The 19,108-nt window shown below is 40.6% G+C and overlaps 3 protein-coding genes across 6 annotated transcripts; 2 read left to right on the forward strand and 1 right to left on the reverse strand.

Moving 5' to 3' along the window:
• Positions 1 to 215: 215 nt before the first annotated feature.
• On the forward strand, positions 216 to 8,308 carry LOC116199665 (calmodulin-binding transcription activator 3). 2 transcript variants are annotated; one of them, XM_031530122.1, is made up of 13 exons: positions 216 to 539; positions 1,240 to 1,359; positions 2,096 to 2,211; positions 2,500 to 2,588; positions 2,698 to 2,740; positions 3,063 to 3,267; positions 3,604 to 3,720; positions 3,872 to 4,197; positions 4,318 to 4,791; positions 5,183 to 5,868; positions 6,326 to 6,905; positions 7,262 to 7,591; positions 7,953 to 8,308. In XM_031530122.1, exons 1-13 carry the CDS (start codon positions 500 to 502, stop codon positions 8,061 to 8,063), a joined length of 3,237 nt encoding a protein of 1,078 aa, XP_031385982.1. In that variant the 5' UTR covers positions 216 to 499; the 3' UTR covers positions 8,064 to 8,308. The 2 variants fall into 2 exon arrangements, with proteins under 2 accessions (XP_031385982.1, XP_031385983.1); XM_031530123.1 differs by lacking the exon at positions 1,240 to 1,359 and having other exon boundaries at positions 217 to 539.
• A 1,538-nt stretch (positions 8,309 to 9,846) lies between these two features.
• Positions 9,847 to 12,102, forward strand: LOC116201187. 3 transcript variants are annotated; one of them, XM_031532325.1, is made up of 8 exons: positions 9,874 to 10,028; positions 10,094 to 10,148; positions 10,322 to 10,442; positions 10,534 to 10,604; positions 10,725 to 11,012; positions 11,212 to 11,317; positions 11,634 to 11,742; positions 11,839 to 12,095. In XM_031532325.1, exons 2-8 carry the CDS (start codon positions 10,125 to 10,127, stop codon positions 11,918 to 11,920), a joined length of 801 nt encoding a protein of 266 aa, XP_031388185.1. In that variant the 5' UTR covers positions 9,874 to 10,028; positions 10,094 to 10,124; the 3' UTR covers positions 11,921 to 12,095. The 3 variants fall into 3 exon arrangements, with proteins under 3 accessions (XP_031388184.1, XP_031388185.1, XP_031388186.1); XM_031532326.1 differs by having other exon boundaries at positions 9,876 to 10,028; positions 10,072 to 10,148; XM_031532324.1 differs by lacking the exon at positions 10,094 to 10,148 and having other exon boundaries at positions 9,847 to 10,028; positions 11,839 to 12,102.
• Positions 12,103 to 12,182: 80 nt separating this feature from the next.
• LOC116201188 (ras-related protein RABH1e) lies at positions 12,183 to 14,879 on the reverse strand. Its single transcript, XM_031532327.1, has 6 exons — positions 14,508 to 14,879; positions 13,710 to 13,780; positions 13,497 to 13,585; positions 13,083 to 13,194; positions 12,748 to 12,838; positions 12,183 to 12,603 (listed from the first exon to the last, which is right to left on the reverse strand). Exons 1-6 carry the CDS (start codon positions 14,622 to 14,624, stop codon positions 12,460 to 12,462), a joined length of 624 nt encoding a protein of 207 aa, XP_031388187.1. The 5' UTR covers positions 14,625 to 14,879; the 3' UTR covers positions 12,183 to 12,459.
• Positions 14,880 to 19,108: the final 4,229 nt, after the last annotated feature.

Genomic DNA, 19,108 nt, shown 5'->3' on the forward strand with positions numbered 1-19,108 from the left:
AGGAATAAAGAAAATGAAATCCAAATTCCAAGAAAGGAAAAGCAAAAACGTTTTTTTTTTTTTTTTATAATTATATACGCGCTTCAATTTATAGCAAAAACAAAAAAAAGGGAAAAAAATATATAAAGGACAAAAGGCGATACTCACGTCAACTTTGACCAAAGTCTCCTTCGTCCATCATCCTCTCTCTCTCTCTCTTCTTCACTGGAAAAGCGTAATATAAAGAGAGCAGCTGCAACAGTCGCTCTCTCTCTCTCAGAACTCCTCAGTACAAGATACGGCGACGTTCATCCTCTCTCTCCACCCTCGAAAAATCCTCTTCTTCTTCGCCCCTCGCTTCGGTGGCAATTCCTTCGAGCAAGCTTCCTTCCTTCCTCAGTTCCGGCACAGAGTCAGTCTGCTACCGAAGCTTTTTCTGATCCGGGGAGAAAAGTGCTTATCTTTCATGATTCTTGGCGGTTTTTCCTTTTGAGATCGCGGCGAACGTAACAGCGCATCCATGGCGGACACTCGGAGATACGGCGCCAGCAACCAGCCTGGTAGGAGTTTTGTTCCCCTGAAGCTCAGCTTCTGCTTTAAGTGTTTCAATCGTATCTTTTCCCTCCGATTTCGAAACGTTGGCTTCTGCTAATTCGGTGATGCAATTCGAGCTTCTCTCTCCATTTTTTTCTTCTGGCACGGACGAAAATCTCGCAAGTTCGCTTGTTTGTTTCCTCTGCACTGTTGAAGCAAAGTCGTGGCAATTCAAAAGTTCAGTTATTTGCTGATCTCACTCGAGTCTTTCAGTTAGGCTCTTACCAAATACTGCAATTCGTTTCTCTACCTCATGTGAGCATTTAAGCGTCATATCTATGCAGAGAGAAGGAATAGCATTGATGAGTACCTGCAATAATATATCCAAAAGTTCGATATGCACGCATCTCATCTAAAATAGGAAATCTCAAGCAAACAATTATTCTATGACCTTTCATTGGGAAAAAAGGGGGAAAAGGGGGAAGAACAGGGCTTGGCCTTGTGGTGGACTAGCAGGATGATACAGCTTAGCTTGATGAAGTTGAAACTAGATGAAGGAATTGGAAATTGTGAGTGGTAACTATTAAGAGATTGGCATTGTTTATAATACTTCATTCATTTTTGTTTCAAATTGGTTGAGTTAGTTGGCACCGAGTGAAATAATTTGATACGGAGCCAATATTCTATTAAAAGGAACTTATACGTTGTTGATGTGTCTGAGATCAGATATCAGGCAGATACTCTTGGAGGCGCAGCGTCGATGGTTGCGGCCTGCTGAAATTTGTGAAATTCTTCAAAATTATAAGAAATTTCGGATTGCTCCAGAGCCTGCTAGTATGCCGCGAAGTATGTTAATATCATGCCCAAATTCTCATTACTTCTTGGTTTGTTCACCTGCAACTTCTTTTGAAATTGTTTTTGGATGAGTGGGTTGGTGGACATCAATGATTAAATTCCTCCTCCTTGTTATTTTTAACTAACCAAATTCTCAGGCCTTTCATAGACATCATGTTTTTATTGTCTTTTTTCTCTAAGGCAATAATATGGTGTTGAACTCTGAGATGATAGAAAAACAGGACTTTTCACCAGTTTACTTTTATATAGAACAGTGAGCTGTCTTGATGTCCGTGAATGGTCAAAAATTCTATGATAGGTTTATCCAAAATGAAGATATGAGACCTTTACTTGCCGGCCGAATAGATGGATGACACATATTCGCATTTTTGGAAAGAAAAAAAAAGCTCCATGTATTTTACTTATAACTCAAGATAATAATGTAAAATGTAAGTCCATTACTTGAGGTCAAATAATTTACATTAAAAAGCACAACTAATTTTCTGAAGGTACCATACGTTCACTTTTCAACTCATTTTATTGAAGACTAACCCGTACATGATTGGTTATATGCTGAATAGTTAAAATATTTATTGTCATAGTAGAGACTTCAAAAATGTGTACTAAAATGTTTGTATTTGCCATTTTGAAAATTTTCTGAGGTCCTGTCCATTGGCAAGCTAATTTTAGTTTCATCTTTATAAAGAATTTAAATACATAACAAACTGACAGTTACTTGTGAATTCAGGTGGTTCTTTATTTCTTTTTGATCGGAAGGTATTAAGGTACTTTAGAAAAGATGGTCATAACTGGAGGAAGAAAAAGGATGGAAAGACGGTAAAAGAAGCTCATGAAAGGCTCAAGGTAAGGAAACCTCTCAGAGATAGCTATGTATGACTAGGAAGAGATCGTCTTCCATGCTTCACTTTATGCATCCACCACCATCTTGGTTTCGGATCAGCTTCCCTTTGGTAGCGTCTATTGATAGGAGGCAAGGGTGTTATTTGCATTGTATGTCTACCCTTAACAATGATTTTTCATGCCCTTGCCAATGTAATCTGTAAATGTTTGGTAAGTGGTAACCCTTGCCCTTGTCTACCTATTAAATGATAAAATTATTTTACAGATCGAATGTTTGTATTATATTATTAGGCTGGAAGTATCGATGTCCTGCATTGCTACTATGCTCACGGAGAAGACAATGAAAACTTTCAAAGACGCTGTTATTGGTTGCTTGAAGAGTGAGTATCAATATCTGTATAAATGCTATAATTGGATTTAGCAAATGATCATCTAAAATCAGCTATGCTGTCTTTCTTCTTTCTTGGCTTATACATGACCTATATGCAGGGAGCATTCGAACATTGTCCTGGTCCACTACCTTGAAGTGAAGGTTATGTCCTCCTCTCTGCTTGACTTCTACAAGCACTGCATTTTTAAAAAATCTCCAATTGCTTCTGCAAAAGAATCTGCCAAAAGCATATTCAGCTGCTAATTTGTCTAATCCTACTTGTGGCCTCTGAGAGTCTACAATGTGATGTAACCCCTTTAGGCATTCTTGTTAGGGCGTGCTCAGTAGCTATAACATCATTGGTGCAGATACTTTAAGAATATTATGTCATTTATGCATTCGGAAAACCAAAGTCCTTATATGTCCGCATTGATTTCTTTTAAGTGAATCTGAACTGAGTTAAGCGTTTAAACCCATTTTGCAGGGCAATAGGATGAATATTCACCGTATTCGAGAATCTGAAGAAGTGATTGCCAATTCCCAAGAAACTGGACCTGCAGCCAGTTATGAGAATGATACTTCTCTGTCCTATGATTTACACGAAGACAATTACCAACTTCGGCCGGAGGCCACTGATACAACAGCCTCAACCAGTTGTCAAGCATCAGAGTATGAGGATACTGAATCAGGTGACTTCTCTGAGCTAGATCCTTGGCTCTGTTACATAATAGTTTCTCCCATCATGACTACAAATGGTACATACATCTGTCTCTAGACTTAATGAATCTCATTAATGTTCCTGCGAAATTGGTGCTTCTCTTTTATATAATTACGAGCATTGCATCCCCTTTATATGAATGATTATGATGGTTTACGTCCATAAAAAGAAAACAAAGGCTACTTTTTTCCTTGGATGTCCAAATAAAGTTAATATCTTCGGATGGTCAATCTTCTAATTTAATTTCACAGTCTGCTTTCGTTTTTCTTTTTTGTTGATGTCTGCTTGGGTTTGACATTTCCCACAGCCTATGATAACCAAGCAAGCTCCATTTTTCACTCTGTTGCTGCCTATCAACAAAATGCTGGAATGGAAAAAGTTGATTCTAGAGTTTCTGATCATTGTTATTCTGTCGCACGTTCAAGTAAGTATAGCCTAATGTTGCTCTTTACTTGGTTCTTTGTCTTCAGGTGATCTTGTTCTCTCTCATCTTACTATGTTAGCATATGCTAGTGGCATCTTTAATTTTTCTTACCTCACGTATAATCCTCATGTAACACCATCAACTACTGCAGATGATTATCAAGAAAACCTTTCTGTCATTCCTGGGATGAATTTTCTCTCCCTCACTCCAGCTGAGTTTGACAGTGACAGTAATGATGGTGGCTTAACATTTGAGGGTAGGATACATCTGGATTTATCCACTTGGGATGAAGTTTTGGGAAATTATGCCCCTGGAAGGGAACCATTACCTGCTCCACCATTATTCTCCTCAGCTGATGTTGAAACCCCGGGGACCACTCTGAGACAAGGAGATGATACGCTGGGACTGCTCTTTGCAGATAGCTTTGATAAGAAGCAGGAGCCTGGAAGTCACTCGAGTGTCCAAGAAGAATCCCAGGTCTGTAAACTATGAAAATATTACCAATCATTGGCACGGTACATGAGTACAGCTTGCTTAGGTTACTATAATTGAGCATTCCAGTTTGTTTCTGAATTTGTTATTTTCCATTGTGTTCAGTGGCTTGAAGATCACAAGCTGCATTCAAATTCAGTATACCATCCACCTTCTAGATTTCAGGAGGAAGAAGTAAATCATGTCACGAGCAAACAGAATGCAGAGAATTCGAATGCAGGAAATGGATATCTTGTGATGCCAGAAACAAGTAGTGATGTCATTGCAGAAGGAAAGGCAAGTCAATCTTCTTTAAAACAGCCATTTTCTGATATCCTCCTAGCAGAAGATGGTCTTAAAAAGATGGACAGTTTCAACCGATGGATGAGTAAAGAACTTGGAGACGTAAGTGATATACATATGCAATCCAGCAGTGGGGCCTACTGGGATACTGTTGAAGGTGAAACTGGGGTTGATTCAAGCATTTCTTCCCAGGAGCTTGAAAATGCCTTCATGTTAAGCCCTTCTCTTTCCCATGACCAGTTATTCAGCATCATGGATTTCTCACCAATTTGGGGTTATGCAAATTCAGAAATTAAGGTAATATATAAGCTTTCTAGACTACTCTGTCATTCATCTCTAGTCCTTGTTTTGAGTATTTGCTATATATTTCTAATTTTGGTAATGACGAAGAAGATATTATAGGGCAGTCCTTTTCTTAGTGTATATTTTATTGCTATTTATTTTTTTACTTAATCTGGTTCTGTGACTTGCAATAAACCTACCTGACAGTTCTGCTAGTTGGATATTGCTGCGAATTGTTTCTTCTTTCTTTCTTCCCGGTTCAGGGGTCATTTAAATTATCATTTTCTCTTGGTTTTTCAGCCTCGTAAATATCTCTAAATTCTGGTACACAAATAGATACCTTTACCTTAATAAACAAATAAGGAATTAGTAGTAATGCTTCATGATTATTCTGCCTCATGTACAGGTCCTGATTACTGGAAGATTCTTGAGAAGTCATGAAGAAGTAGCAGCGTGCCAGTGGTCATGTATGTTTGGGGAAGTGGAAGTCCCAGCTGAGGTTATAGCAGATGGTGTTCTTCGTTGCCGTGCTCCTGCTCACAAGGTGGGGAGGGTCCCCTTTTATGTCACGTGTTCCAACAGGTTGGCATGCAGTGAGGTTCGAGAGTTTGAATTCCGAGTCAACCAAAAGGATACTGAGAATATTAACAATGAAAGCATGAATGAGATTCTAAAGATGCGATTTGCAAAGTTACTATCTTTGAGCTCTGTTCCTCGCCCTAATTCTGACCTTGGAAGCCTAAATGAGAAGTCCCAGTTAAGCGCTAAAATCTGTCCATTGCTTAAAGAGGACAGTTGCGGGTGGGATCAAATGTTACAGCTCCCTGAAGAGGAGTTCTCTTTGGAGAAAATGAAGGAGCAGTTACTGCAAAAGCTGTTGAAGGAGAACTTGTATGCATGGCTGCTAGAGAAGGTTGCAGAAGGCGGAAAGGGTGCTAGTGTATTGGACGAGGAAGGCCAAGGCGTGCTACATTTTGCAGCTGCTCTGGGCTACGATTGGGCCCTACAACCAACAATTCTGGCTGGTGTGAGTGTCAATTTTCGGGATTTGAAGGGTTGGACTGCACTTCATTGGGCAGCCTATTGTGGAAGGTAACCATTCTCTATTTCCTTGTTTCCTGCCACTAATTAAACTTAAATTATTCATCCTATATATCTGCATGGAACCATTTTTCCATGTCCAGTTTCATATAGAAAGTTCATTGATGAGATACGGGTTGATTCCTTCTGCTTAGCATCACGCACAGGCAGGGTTACCTGTGAGTTTTTATAATACATTTGTAATTCATGCCACAAAAAAAAAAGATACAGTTTAATGTGTTTTCAGATGATGAATTTAATTATATAATGAAGTAGTTCGACCCATAGGAAATGAAAAAGTAAGAAATGATGGTACAAGGACCAAGTCATTCTGAAAACAGTATGTCTCCTGAAAAGTGAGAGTAATGAGTCTCCTTTTGATTTAACAATAGACGTAGTTAGATACAGAATACATTCGTCTGATCAGTTCTTCTTAATCTTATGTTATCTGCCTTTTAATATATGTTAGAGAGCGGACAGTGGCTTCCCTTATGTCACTTGGTGCAGCACCTGGAGCATTAACTGACCCAACTCCCAAGTACCCAGGAGGCAGGACTCCTGCAGACTTAGCCTCCTCCAATGGGCACAAAGGTATTGCAGGTTATCTCGCAGTATCTGCTCTGAGGGCCCAGCTCTCATCCCTTGACTTGGATAAAAAGGAAGCGGAAGTTTCTGTTAGTTCTAGAGGGAAAGCAGTGCAGACTATTTCAGAGCGAAGCCCTACTCCTTGTGGCGCTGGGGACTTGCCTTCTGGGCTTTCACTCAAGGACTCTTTAGCTGCTGTCTGTAATGCTACTCAGGCAGCTGCTCGAATTCATCAGGTGTTCAGGGTTCAGTCTTTCCAGAGAAAGCTGCTAAAAGAGTACAGCGATAATAAGTTTGGGATCTCAAACGAGCGAGCCCTTTCAATGGTTGCAGTTAAGGGCAGCAAGCTGGGACAGATTGATGACTCTGCTCATGTTGCTGCAATTCGTATCCAGAACAAATACCGTGGGTGGAAGCGCAGGAAGGAGTTCTTGACAATCCGCCGGCAAATCGTGAAAATTCAGGTTTACTGCTTTACTATTTCTAATCTTTCTGCTGTAACTCGTAGTGCTTGGCCTGGATATTTAACTGACCAAGCTATAGGCTCCTAATTTGACACTGAATGAGCTGTGGAACACTAATTTGATGGGTTCAACTAAGAATAATTGGTTCATACTCTGATTATTCAAAATTAAAAGAAAAATGATAAGAATTCAAATTGTATAATGTGTCGCCAAAGCTGGATCATTCTGGTTACAATGGTCAATTTCCTGGATTTTCTAAGGATGGTATCATAATGTGGGAACTCTGACTTCATATTCTTCACTGATTTGCCTTTTCAATCTTCAACACATCTAACTCTTTGACGTCATGCGCAAAGGCCCATGTGAGAGGCCACCAGGTGAGGAAGAATTACAAGAAGATAACATGGTCTGTTGGAATATTGGAAAAAGTTATACTGCGGTGGAGACGAAAGGGAAGCGGCCTTCGTGGATTCAAATCGGAGGCGCTTGCTGAGTCCTCCTCGAGCATGGTGGATGCAACTTCATCCAATGGAGATGACTTTGATCTTCTGAAAGAAGGTCGAAAGCAGACGGAGGAAAGGGTGCAGAAATTCCTTGCTAGGGTGAAGTCTATGGTTCGGTACCCAGAGGCAAGAGATCAGTACAGTAGGTTACTGAACGTCGTGAACGAGATCCAAGAAGCCCAGGTAATCTGGCTATCTCACTATATGATATGACCCATTCTCGAGGTTTTCTCCTAAGAGCAAAAGAAAAGTTGTATGATCTGAATTAGGGAAATTAAGTTTACCTTGCCGTTCTTCGGGTGGGTTAGTTTAGCATTATGAGGATTGTAAGGACAGTCGTCATGAGAAGTCACCATGTTAAAATGATGGCATATGGCTCTTGGTAATCTATTCTCCTAGTAATTTCCCACACGAGATGTTATAGTCAGGCCTCACTTTGTTGATAAGAAAGCCACAATCTCAACATTGACTTTGCTCTCCCTCTATTTAATAATCGTATAAATGTGCACTGATTTTCTATCCTCGTCTCCCCTATGACATGCAGACCAGTCATGAAATGGCATCGGAGAGTTACGAGGAGACAGCATATTTCGATGATGTGATCAATATCGAGGATCTGCTGGACGACGATTCATTTATGCCCATGACATCGTGAGCAATAAGGCAGACCGGTCATATTTAAAAGTATGCTGGGTGGGTTTGTTCATCTTTTTCTTTTATTTCCCCTCTTTAGAGCTCATAAGCAAGACAGCTCTGTAGTAATTGTTGGATGTAAATTTGTCTGTCCATATTATTGATCTAATCAAAATCTTTTCATTTGTAAGAATATCATGCCTGTTAGCATTGTAACAAATGGTTCATGGAATCATGTAATGTAAATTATTTATTCTCTTGCCAGCAGTTTTAGTTCATCTCCTCAAAAAATGACAAGCAGTTTCTCCCTTGGGAGGGAGAATTATCGAACTTTCGGGCTTTTCAGTCTGCGGGATAAGCACTCGCAGTACCAGCAAATTTAATTCAATGTCTCCACATGCAGTTTATATGAACTTTACATTCGCACTTGTGAAACAGCGTGTGAGCCGTAAAATCCGACTTACAAGAGGAGAAAGTATTAGCACATTCATCAAACACATTGAATGGAGTCGGGACGGACATAAACGTTTTTGATCTTTATAAGGAGCCGTTTCATTCTTGTGCAAGTTGTGCAAAGTTGTCCAATTTGATGTTTGCTTTCTTTAAGGAACCATAATAATATGCTCCTGATCTAATCAGCTTTATGGAAACTTTCTGGTAAGATACAAGACAAGCAGAAACAGTTGATGTCCCGTGACCCTTTCCCCTCCCACTGATTAATTCACTTTTGTCTCCTTGCCCCTGCCTCCGCTCTCTCATCACTGCTCATCTCCGCTTCGATTCGATTATTGCATGTTTAAAGAGCAGTATATCGGGTCGAGTTTGAGCGGTTTTAATAATGACAATCGTAATGAACTCGCAAAATAGTTTACAAAAATAATAGAAAGTTCAATTTAGATACATACATACATACATACATACATACATATTATTTTTCAGTAATCGGTGTATAACGTAACTTTGGCTCTTCAAGATGGTCCAATAATTCTCTAGTTCACATGCGGAGACTGTTGGCAATAATGAGACAAATCTCATACATTTCATTGTCCTACTCCCTAAAGATTCACTTCGGTGCTATTCTCTTTGCCCTCCGCTCATCCACAAAATTACCAGCACATGCCATTCATTCATGCAATTTTCTTTTGCTTCATTATTTATGTATTCATTTTTATAATTGCCTTGCTAAGAATTATGTACGGGCGGGTAGATTTGAACTACACAGAAAATGACATGCGTGTTCTATGGGCCACCTGCATTCTAATCATTTGGTGTCGATAGCACTTATCCTTCTCAAGAGAGATTTGGCATCAAAAGATATTCCTGATTTAACTTGAATAATCTACCATTCATGCGGTGTAATATGGGTTTGTCCAGTATACCCGAGAGAGAAGAAAAGCTTTCCTCAAATTAAGTGCAAAGTTTCAGCAAACTCTCTCTTTTCGTGATAGACACGGGCGTGAACGCCCATACCACAGGAAGTAAATTGCTGGGGCAAATCCAGCGAGAGAGAGAGAGAGAGAGAGAGATCTGTCATCAACAAAGGCCATCCTGCTACGTTCATAAATGGACTAAAATTAAATATTTAATAGTAATAATCTGGGAGGCAAATGGCCCCAACCAATAGAATCCCAGCAAAATAATGGTAGTGGTAGTTCAGCATGCCATAAACAGAGCAACCGTAAATACCTTAACCCCCCAGGGGCATTCTGGTCAAACCGCGATAAAACCTGTCGCAGTCAGCAAATATTGCAGTCATCTCATCCTCGACCTTTTCCGGCTAATCGCGCCACTCTCTCTCTCTCTCTCTCTCTCTCTCTCTCTCTAACGGATAAATTGAGGTCAGTCGTCGTCGTATTGTCTAAGCATCGCCCGTGGGTTTCCTGGTAGTGGACCTACGCTAGATTCTCCCATCCGAAGGCCATCTCCTCGGCTCCAGTAGCTCTCTTTCTCCTTCTGAGCTGCAATGGCGGCCGCTTCCTCCGAGCAGGTGAGGTTTCTGCTTCTCCGTGGCTCTAATTTGGTGCTCGCAGTGATGATTTGATTTGCATGCAGTGTGGCTCCCAGCCCGTAGCCTCGTCCAAGAATGAGCCTTAGTTATCGGAATTGGGTTAGAACTGAGCTGGAGTTGATTCCGTAGCAATGCTGTTGATTAGATGAGAGATTTGATCTTCCCCGGCGGAAAATTTCTGTTTTTGACCATTTAAGCATCAGCTTGGCTTTTCAAGTGAAATCTCGTATCTTCTATTTCCGGTATGACCTTTTCGTATGTGAAATTGACAGGATACAGTATGCTTGGTGGGTGTTAATGATGGTGATTTCAATGCCAACGCTCCTATCAGTTGTCCATGCTTCCAGATTCTAAATCCGAGTTTCGACGATGTCAACCAGCACTATTCTGTTGGTAACGAGCTTTCCCGAGTTCTTTCAGCATTCGGATTCTGAACTTTGTCTTATGAGCGTGTTGGCTGATGTCTTTTCGACTGAAATGTCAGATGTGTTGCCGGTATACCTCGAGGACGGGTCACTTCCGATGAGACTTAACTGTCCGTTACACAGTTCACAGGTAGGTGCAGAATTTTATGGTTTAGCTCTTTCAGATCAGATCTTCCTTTTGCCGGAAAGTCGATTTGTCATGCATTGCTTGTATCATCGGTTAAATCAGTAAGTTTTAATTTTCATCCAGGGGCAAGACGTGTATAGTATTTCATTGTTGCCTGAGGAAGACAGCGTCGACACAGACTGTGCATCACAACTGGCTGCTCTGGGCTTGTTAGAAGTTCAAGAGCCCTGTAAAGATCGTATGTGCTTGGATGCCCAATTGGATTGTGAAGACTTCGTTGATTATCAAGTTGAAAGTTTGGACGCTTATTCTCCGTGCATTGTGGACATAGACATTGAGAAGGACAACTATGGGATGCTTAAGTCCAACAATGAGAAGCATGGAAGCATGAACAATGAGGGTTTGCTCTCTGTAAGAGAAATTCTCTCATTTTCTCCATCTTCTGCTGATAAAAAATAATCTTCATATCATAGTCAGTGGCAATAGAAACCTACCGATGGTCTCTTTTTTTGGATCTTTTGTTTCAAGCCTTTAATTCACTTCTGAATGGTTGCCTCAATGAGAGGCTATGTTCTATCTATTTCTTATGTTATTATCCGATATTTTGCAGAATATGAACAGGGTTTTGAGGAGACAGGTTAGCTTGAAGACAGGTCAAAAGTTAATGCAACTTCTGATGGACAACAGCACAATGCTTCTGAAATTCAGCTCTAAAGGTATGCTGCGGCACCTAAACACCATCTCCTTTCTACAGTTTTTGAGTAATGAAAACAATCGACTTTCAGCGTGTCAACTATTTTCTTGTTTATAATTGTTTGTTGGATCAGTCTTATGATTTATGGTGCAAATATTGTGCCGTAGAATCTCTTTTTTCGGGACATCTCTTTTTTATTTTTTGATAAGTTAGGAACATGTCTCTTAACAGAACAATAATGCACCAATTGATTTTATTTATTATTGTGTTAGATTTCCGTATCACTAGACCCGCTTATGTAGTTGGACTTAGGTTCATTCTCCCTCTGAACATTGCAGAGAGACCAGTGACGGAAAGGGCTCATGACATGTCAAATAACAGGTGGAGGAGATACAAACGTGCTGCTTCATTCGATTCAAGAAAAGTTGTCATCCTCTTCTCAATCCTGTAAGCTCTAACTTGAAGAGGACTTTTGGAGTTAAATCAGATAATCCGTGAATTGCTTTCTCAATTACCGTTGCATTCTTGTTTGTTTCATTTCAGGTCAAGCTTGGGAACGTTGGTTCTAATTTACCTGACCCTGAAAGTTAGGCAGAATGGTGATGCCTCCACACGCAACTGGTAATCTTGCTTCTCAATGCAGAAACACTTCGAGTCGGTTGGGTGTTTTGTACTGCTGTCCTCGATTGATTCTGTAATTCACTTTAATTGTTCCTCTATGCACTATGTTTTTCCTGTACATAAAGTTTGAGCTCTGCCGTACTACATATTCTGCGTAAATGTCTATCAAATTTTCATTACGCCGAAGAGACTAAGAGACTGATGAGCGATCAAGTTGGAAGTCATCTTTCTGATCATGTGACACGTGATAGGAGGTGAAACAAAGGGGCTGAAAAATTATACATAGTTTGCACAAACAAAAAATCGCATTGTAGTGAGCCACCCAACAAGTGTTTCCTTGAAGTTCTATGGGATTTCTAAAGCTGTAAATACAATTAGATTGAGTCCAACATAAAAAAAGGTAATATTTTTCAAAAGACACAGAGGACCTATTGTGTAGATGAGCAAGCATCTGTGCATATTCAGAAACATCTAATATACCTTCTGTCTTTCGCAAAATGGACAATTCGAACTTTTGTTTCCCCCCCACCAGAAAAAAATCTCTTAACATGGACAACCACCTCCTTGCTGTTCCGAATTGGATGAGTTGTTGGTGGGCTTCAGGTTCACGTCGACCATGTCTTCCTGTTTCGTCGAGGAAAGTGTCTCCATCCCAGGCAAAGCAGCTGCAATCTTGCGGAACAAAGGCTGCAATTGTGCAATTCAATTAATGCATGGGCAAGAAAGATAATTCCACCAGGACATGATCAAAGATTAATCTGCTTCGTAGCATTTTGCATGATTAGGGCACAAGGGTTAGCATTTTGCGAGAGGAAGGATTTCTTTCATTACCTTAATATTAAATCCAGCTTTTGCACTAGTTTCAATGAACATGACTCCGGACTCTCGGGACTTGGCATCTCCTTCCTCTATTGAAACTTGCCTGCAACATCAGAGATATCATTACAATATACGAATTTGTATTCCTCTAAGTTCAGAGTGTCAAGCAGTTGCCTAATAGGCACCTACTCTTCAAAATCATAATCAAAATGCCAAAGATAAAAGATGATAAAATTTAATACAAAATAGTACATTCAGAAAGTAACTGCTGAAGAACATTGTGATATGCATAGTCTTAAGGACCATATTGAAGTCAAGACAATATTAGCTCTTAAATAGTTCCTCACCTCTTGTCAACAAGATCGGTTTTATTTCCAACAAGGACAATTATCACATCACTTCCTCGTTCAGTTCGCACCTCCTCAATCCACTTTGAAGTATTGAGAAAAGATTGCCTATCTGTAAGAAGATAGTTGAGACAGCAATACGCCAAGTATTAGCGGAGACAGTAAATCAAAGGGTAAGACATAACACTTGTATGAAGCTTCCTTTTATAGTATATAAGCACAGGCACATGATGATATGAACCAAATGTGAGTCACTTCTATCACCAACCAAAAGATCCTTTAAGAATCTCTGGCTTACATTCTAAATTTTTCTTCATAATTCTCCAACAGAAATTCTAATTGCTAAAAGGAATTGCTCAATGACTAAGAAATTGTGAAAGAGAAAATAATCTTCCAAATCACACCAATACTCACTCGCTACATCATAAACAATGACTGCGACAGAAGAATCTCTTATGTAGCTCGGAATGAGACTCCTAAATCTCTCCTGTCCGGCAGTATCCCTGCAAAAGAGAAACTTATTAAATCATGAATATAATGAGCTGAGATTCATAAGAAACAAGTGAATTAGAAAAACTTGCATCTTAATGCTTAGAAAGTGAGGGTGAAAAAAAGATGAAACTGTACCAAAGCTGCAATCGAACCGTCCTGTCTTCAAGGTACATCGTTTTTGACAGAAAGTCAATTCCAATGGTAGCCTGCAATTCACATATGAAAAGAAAATAATAAGCAAATAAAGGATTCTATCATAAAAAATTCCCGGACTCTGTACATTCTGCAACATCATGACCAATTCAAAGTGAAATATGGGCTTGCTGCCTAGGATAAAAGACTAGATTCCCCAGTTACACTCCAGCGTGCAGGAAACCAATTCATTCGAAAAAAATAGGTACTTGATGATGCCCTGCCGAAGAACGAGCCAAATCCTAGCAGCCCTGCCTATATGGTGATTCAACATCGATAATTTATCTCGAAACCGAAGAAAGCAATCTAATAACATGATAAATGTATCAGCCGAACCAAGCAAGTACCAGCAGGGAATCGCATAGCATATCTCTCTTCCATTACATGTCCAAAGACTCAAGCTTTCATAACGATAAACATTGAATTGCCTGTGTATGAAACATCTCCTTCTTCGATTGCATGTATTCAGATTCAAAGTCAGATTCAACAAGGCTAGGTGATGTCAATAACCGCTTAACGAAACAGAAGCAATAGTCAAATACATCCTCTCAATACACATCCCCCGCCAGAAACAAATGAAAGCCATTTCCGCGCGAAATTTACAAATAGAAACAACGGATCCCCTCCTACATAAGACCAAAATCACGCGAAAACGATAAAAAAAACCTAGATCTCGACGATCCTGCACGTTCAAATGACGATCAAGAAACGGGGAATGGAATCGGGAGGCAGGAGTGGGACCTGGTAGGTGGTGTCGAATTTGTCGTACATGAAGCGGGTGATGATGCTGGTTTTTCCGACGGACTGATCGCCGAGGAAGACGAGCTTGTACTTGGCGAGAGGGGACACGGTCGCCATTTCTTCAGATTATAGCTCTTCTTCTCTCGATCAAGCTTTACACGAACCAAAATGGATCAGGCGAGTCCCGTGTTCCTCCTCCCTCCCTCTCTCTCTCTCTCTCTCTCTCTCCCCTTCGTTGTCCTCTGAGATCTGAATCTCAACGGAATTCTCGCAATAAGCGTTTGCGCACAGACAAAGAAAGAGACGGAGACGGAGAGAGAGGGAGAGAATTTCGCGGAAGTTTTTAGTTTGCTTTCATTTATATACAGAGAGGGGGAGAGAGAGAAGACGAGGGGGAACCGCCAGCCACGACGATGGCTATAAAAGTCAAATCCTTGAAACTTTGCTTTCATTGGACCTACCCATTGATGGACCTGTTCGAGTCCCACTCCCTATTTCCTTAATTAGTGAAAATTTTGCAAAGTTTTGATTTTTTTTTAATAGCGGATTTGGAGTAGTAGACAGTCACGCTCCTGGACATTGGCAACCCCTCATCTCGGCATAAAGGTACAACAGTTGCACGAGAGAGGCAATTCGAAGTCCTCGTAACATCAAGGCCACCGTCCCAAAACCTTAACAGCCAGGCTTTGCTGGTTTGATGATTAGGTTATGAGAATAGCGGTTATGCAAACTCGAAGTCAAGAAGTTTCGGTATCGTTCCCTCACTAGACCAAGTCAGCTGGCATTGTAACAAAAAAATCCTTGAATACTGTAAAACTCACAAGCTAATCTCTTGATACCATTGTGTTTATGGTAGTTTTCTATTTACACTCTCTTATTTTATAATTTCAACTGATACTTTTTTTTTTAGTATGTAATTCAAATCTATACTTTCTTATGCTATAATTTTCTTTTTGATTGTTAACGGGATAATAACTTTCATTCAAAAAGCATCAAGAAGATGACGATATATATATATAAAAGGTCAAACAACCAAATGAACAAAAATAAAAAGCAAACTATAGAGAGTAGCGGGAAGATCATTTACATCAATAAATAGCAAGCTAAAATTTTATTTTTGTAGGCACTTTCGGTGACTTGGTTATTTGATTTGTATATATTCATTTATTTTGCATGAAAATTGTCCTTTTAATGACATGGACTTTTTTTTTTTTTTTGCATCGACAATTTGTGCTGGAATTGTTTATGCGTTGTCATCGGGTTCTAGGAAAAATTTTGTTGTGATTATTATTATTGTTATTATTTTGGTATTAAATTGTGAAACTTAATTTTCGTTTTCTTTATATGTGAAGTTTATAGGGTGAATCTTTTTTTTTTTTTTTCCACGGTAGTTTATAGAGCGAATCTGGTGTTGCTGATGACAAGTCCTCTGATAGAGCAAATCCACATATTTGTAGGGTGCTGGCAGATGATCCAGGAGGACGAGGTGGAGACATTTTCTACAGGTGATACCCTCTTTGAGCCGTCCATGGGCATAAATCAATGAACCCTTCAACTCAGCTTCAACTACAATGACCGTTTTGGTTCGAAACCATGTGGCTATTCACCTGGAATTTCCAGGATCCGGTGTCTAAAGTCTGAGTTGGAGGAGCCAATAACAACTACCTTGTCGCACGTTCCTCTCTTTAAAAAGAAGGCTCGAAGCACATTTTCGCAACTTGTTTACTTCAGAGCTGAACTTCTCAAATAGGAGACCCCCAGATGGACCTTGATGGTATCGCAGCTGCCCTACAGACTGGGAAGACACGCTTTTATGCCTAAACTCTGCCGTGGAAGTTCATCGGGGCAGTCTTTTCAAGGAAACCTTACAAGTCGCCTGGACCCGATGGTTTAAACCCTTACCTTTACCGGAGGTGTTGGCAGACAGTCCGAGCCTCTATGCTGTCCTTAGTCGAGAGAACTTCTTTAACTCAACCACCTCACCAGCTGACCTCAATCACACCCTCCTGGTCTTGATCCCCAAATGCAATTGTCCTGAAACCATTAATCAAATACAGAACCATTAGCTTGTGTAACTTAGCTTATAAGGTGATCTCCAAATTAAGTACTAGTGGCTAGACTCCGTCGATTCCTGACCTGACCGACCTCATATCACCGCTCGAAAGCAGCTTTGTTCCTGGTAGGAGGGTGGCGTACAATGTTGTCATCTTTAGAGAGATAAATCAGCACTTCAAAACTTGGACAGGACGAAGGGGAGGTGTGTATGACCCTAAAGCTCGACCTCGAAAAGGCGTACGACAGGCTTGAGCAGGGATTCATTCGGAAAGTACTCATCTATTTCAACTGCCCAATGAGATGGATTCAGCTCATCATGACTTGTGTATTGACTACAAAGATCTCCATATTGTTGAATGGAGGAGTTCTGGAATCCCTTTACAACGTCTAAAGGACTCCGACAAGGCGACCCTTTGTCCCCTACATTTTCATCCTCTGCATGGAGTACTTATCGAATCAAATCGAGGAAGCTGTTGAGGGGGAAGGATAGAAAGCTCTGAAACTGATTCAAGGTGGCCCTGCTTTCTCCCACTTGCTATTTTGCTGATGGTATCATCTTGCTAGGAGACACCACACCAACTCCTCGACCCAATACGCCATGCTTCATGTGCTGGAGGAATTATGGAAAGAGTCAGGCATTAGCATAAGCCCCTCAAAAGTCGAAGATTATCTTCTTGAAGAACACTACGACCAGCGAACGTAACACTTTCACTGAAAAATATCGAGGAAACAGAAGATGAAGTTCTTGGGGAAATATTTGGGATTTCCCATCAGCCTTTCTATGATAAAGGAGAAGGATTTTTCCTTCCTTGTTATTGAAAAGATGCAATCACACCTATCGGGTTGGAAATCGCAACTTCTCTCCGAAGCAGGCAAAATCACGCTCATTACAATCAACTTTGGCAAGTGTTCCCCAATATTATATGCAATACACCTACCTCCCTAAGAAGCCAACGGAACGGATATGGCAGATAAGATATATGCAGATATTTTCTTTGGGGCTCAACTACGGGGTAATGGAAAATTCATTTTGGCAAATTGAGAAAAGATCACCCTTCCTAAGGAACAGCTGGGTCCTGGGAGGTCTAGCCCTCAAGAGAATGGAAGTGATGAATCGAGCTATCCTTGGGGGTGTAGTGGATCGTGCTACTACTAAATTGATCTGCCACTTGGGCTTCCTTGCTCAAGCACAGATTTACACACCAAAGGTCAGCACAAGCTAGCTTGGAAGGGATCATCTAACTGGCGAGCTCTCAAGGCAGGCATGGATGCTTGGGAACGGGGAGCAAAGATGAAATATAGGAGAGACCAAGTCACCCGGCATTATAGCGAAAAATCCTTAAATACCGTGAAACTCACAAGCTATTATCTTGATACCATTGTATCTATGGTAGTTTTCTATTTACACTTTCTTATTTTATAATTTCAACTGATACCTTTTTTTTAGTATGTAAGTTGAATCTATACTTTGTTATGCTATAATTTTCTTTTTGATTGTTAACCGGATAATAACTTTTATTCAAAAAGCGCCGAGAAGATACAAATATATATATTAAAGGTAATATTTTAAGAAGTCTCACACAGATCATGACGCGGGAAAACAAAAGCATGCGTCAGTTGCTTCCTTACTGATCTAACCAGATCATCCATGAATGGAGGTGGTCTGCTATTGCTGTCTATCTCTCTCTATTTGGTTCAATCCATAACATTATATGTACTGTGCATCCTTATAACTGATTTCATCAAAGAAAACACGCTCTAAGATAATTATCTCTTACTCTCTCGAAAAGCCACAGCGTCCCGCCTTCCATGAGTTAAACCAACGTTCGCTATCTCTATCTCTCTCTCTCTCTATCAAAGCGAAGCCGACAAAAGCCACAGCTTCCGCTGCTTCTGTAAGTTACATTCTACCCAAGAAGAAGAAGAAGCCTTCTTGAATGGACCTCCCGAAAGTCTTCGAGGCAGACTACCTGGATCAACACGTCTTGGATGGATTCCTCTGGGATTGCTCGAGTGTAAAGGATCTAACCGTATCAGGGCAGCTCCAGGCTGGTCGTTTAGTGCAGATACTGACGCAAGAGGAGCATGCCCTCACCCCAACAGTGGAGTACTTGCAAATCAACGCGCCATCTGTGGAGAAGCTGCAGCTCCGTCTCAGGCCCAGCTGGTGGAGGGGCGGATTCAAGATTCTGGTAAATTCAAGAAATCTCAAGACTTTCACGTTCTCAAGTGGAGCGGCGTATGCGTATTACTCGCGCGATGAGACTTATGACTGGGCAGACGGGTTCTGGAGGGGATGTGGTTTCCATGTGTATTGTTGCATCATTGGATCCAGTTCGACGACCTTTTATGGTGAAGTCGTGGAGCGGCCTGACGCTTGTGATATGCCATTTTACTTTGTCAACGACCCTCACTTCAAATTTCCAGTCCGTCTCAGGGTCCATCTCGAGGAAGACTTCAAAGGAGGAGCATGGCTATTCTATCTTCTGGGTTGCTTTCAACGTCTCACGGATGTGAACATAATGAAGGTAAGCAGGCAAAGCGAT

Source organism: Punica granatum, chromosome 3, assembly GCF_007655135.1.
Source record: "Punica granatum isolate Tunisia-2019 chromosome 3, ASM765513v2, whole genome shotgun sequence".
NCBI classification, from domain to species: domain Eukaryota; kingdom Viridiplantae; phylum Streptophyta; class Magnoliopsida; order Myrtales; family Lythraceae; genus Punica; species Punica granatum.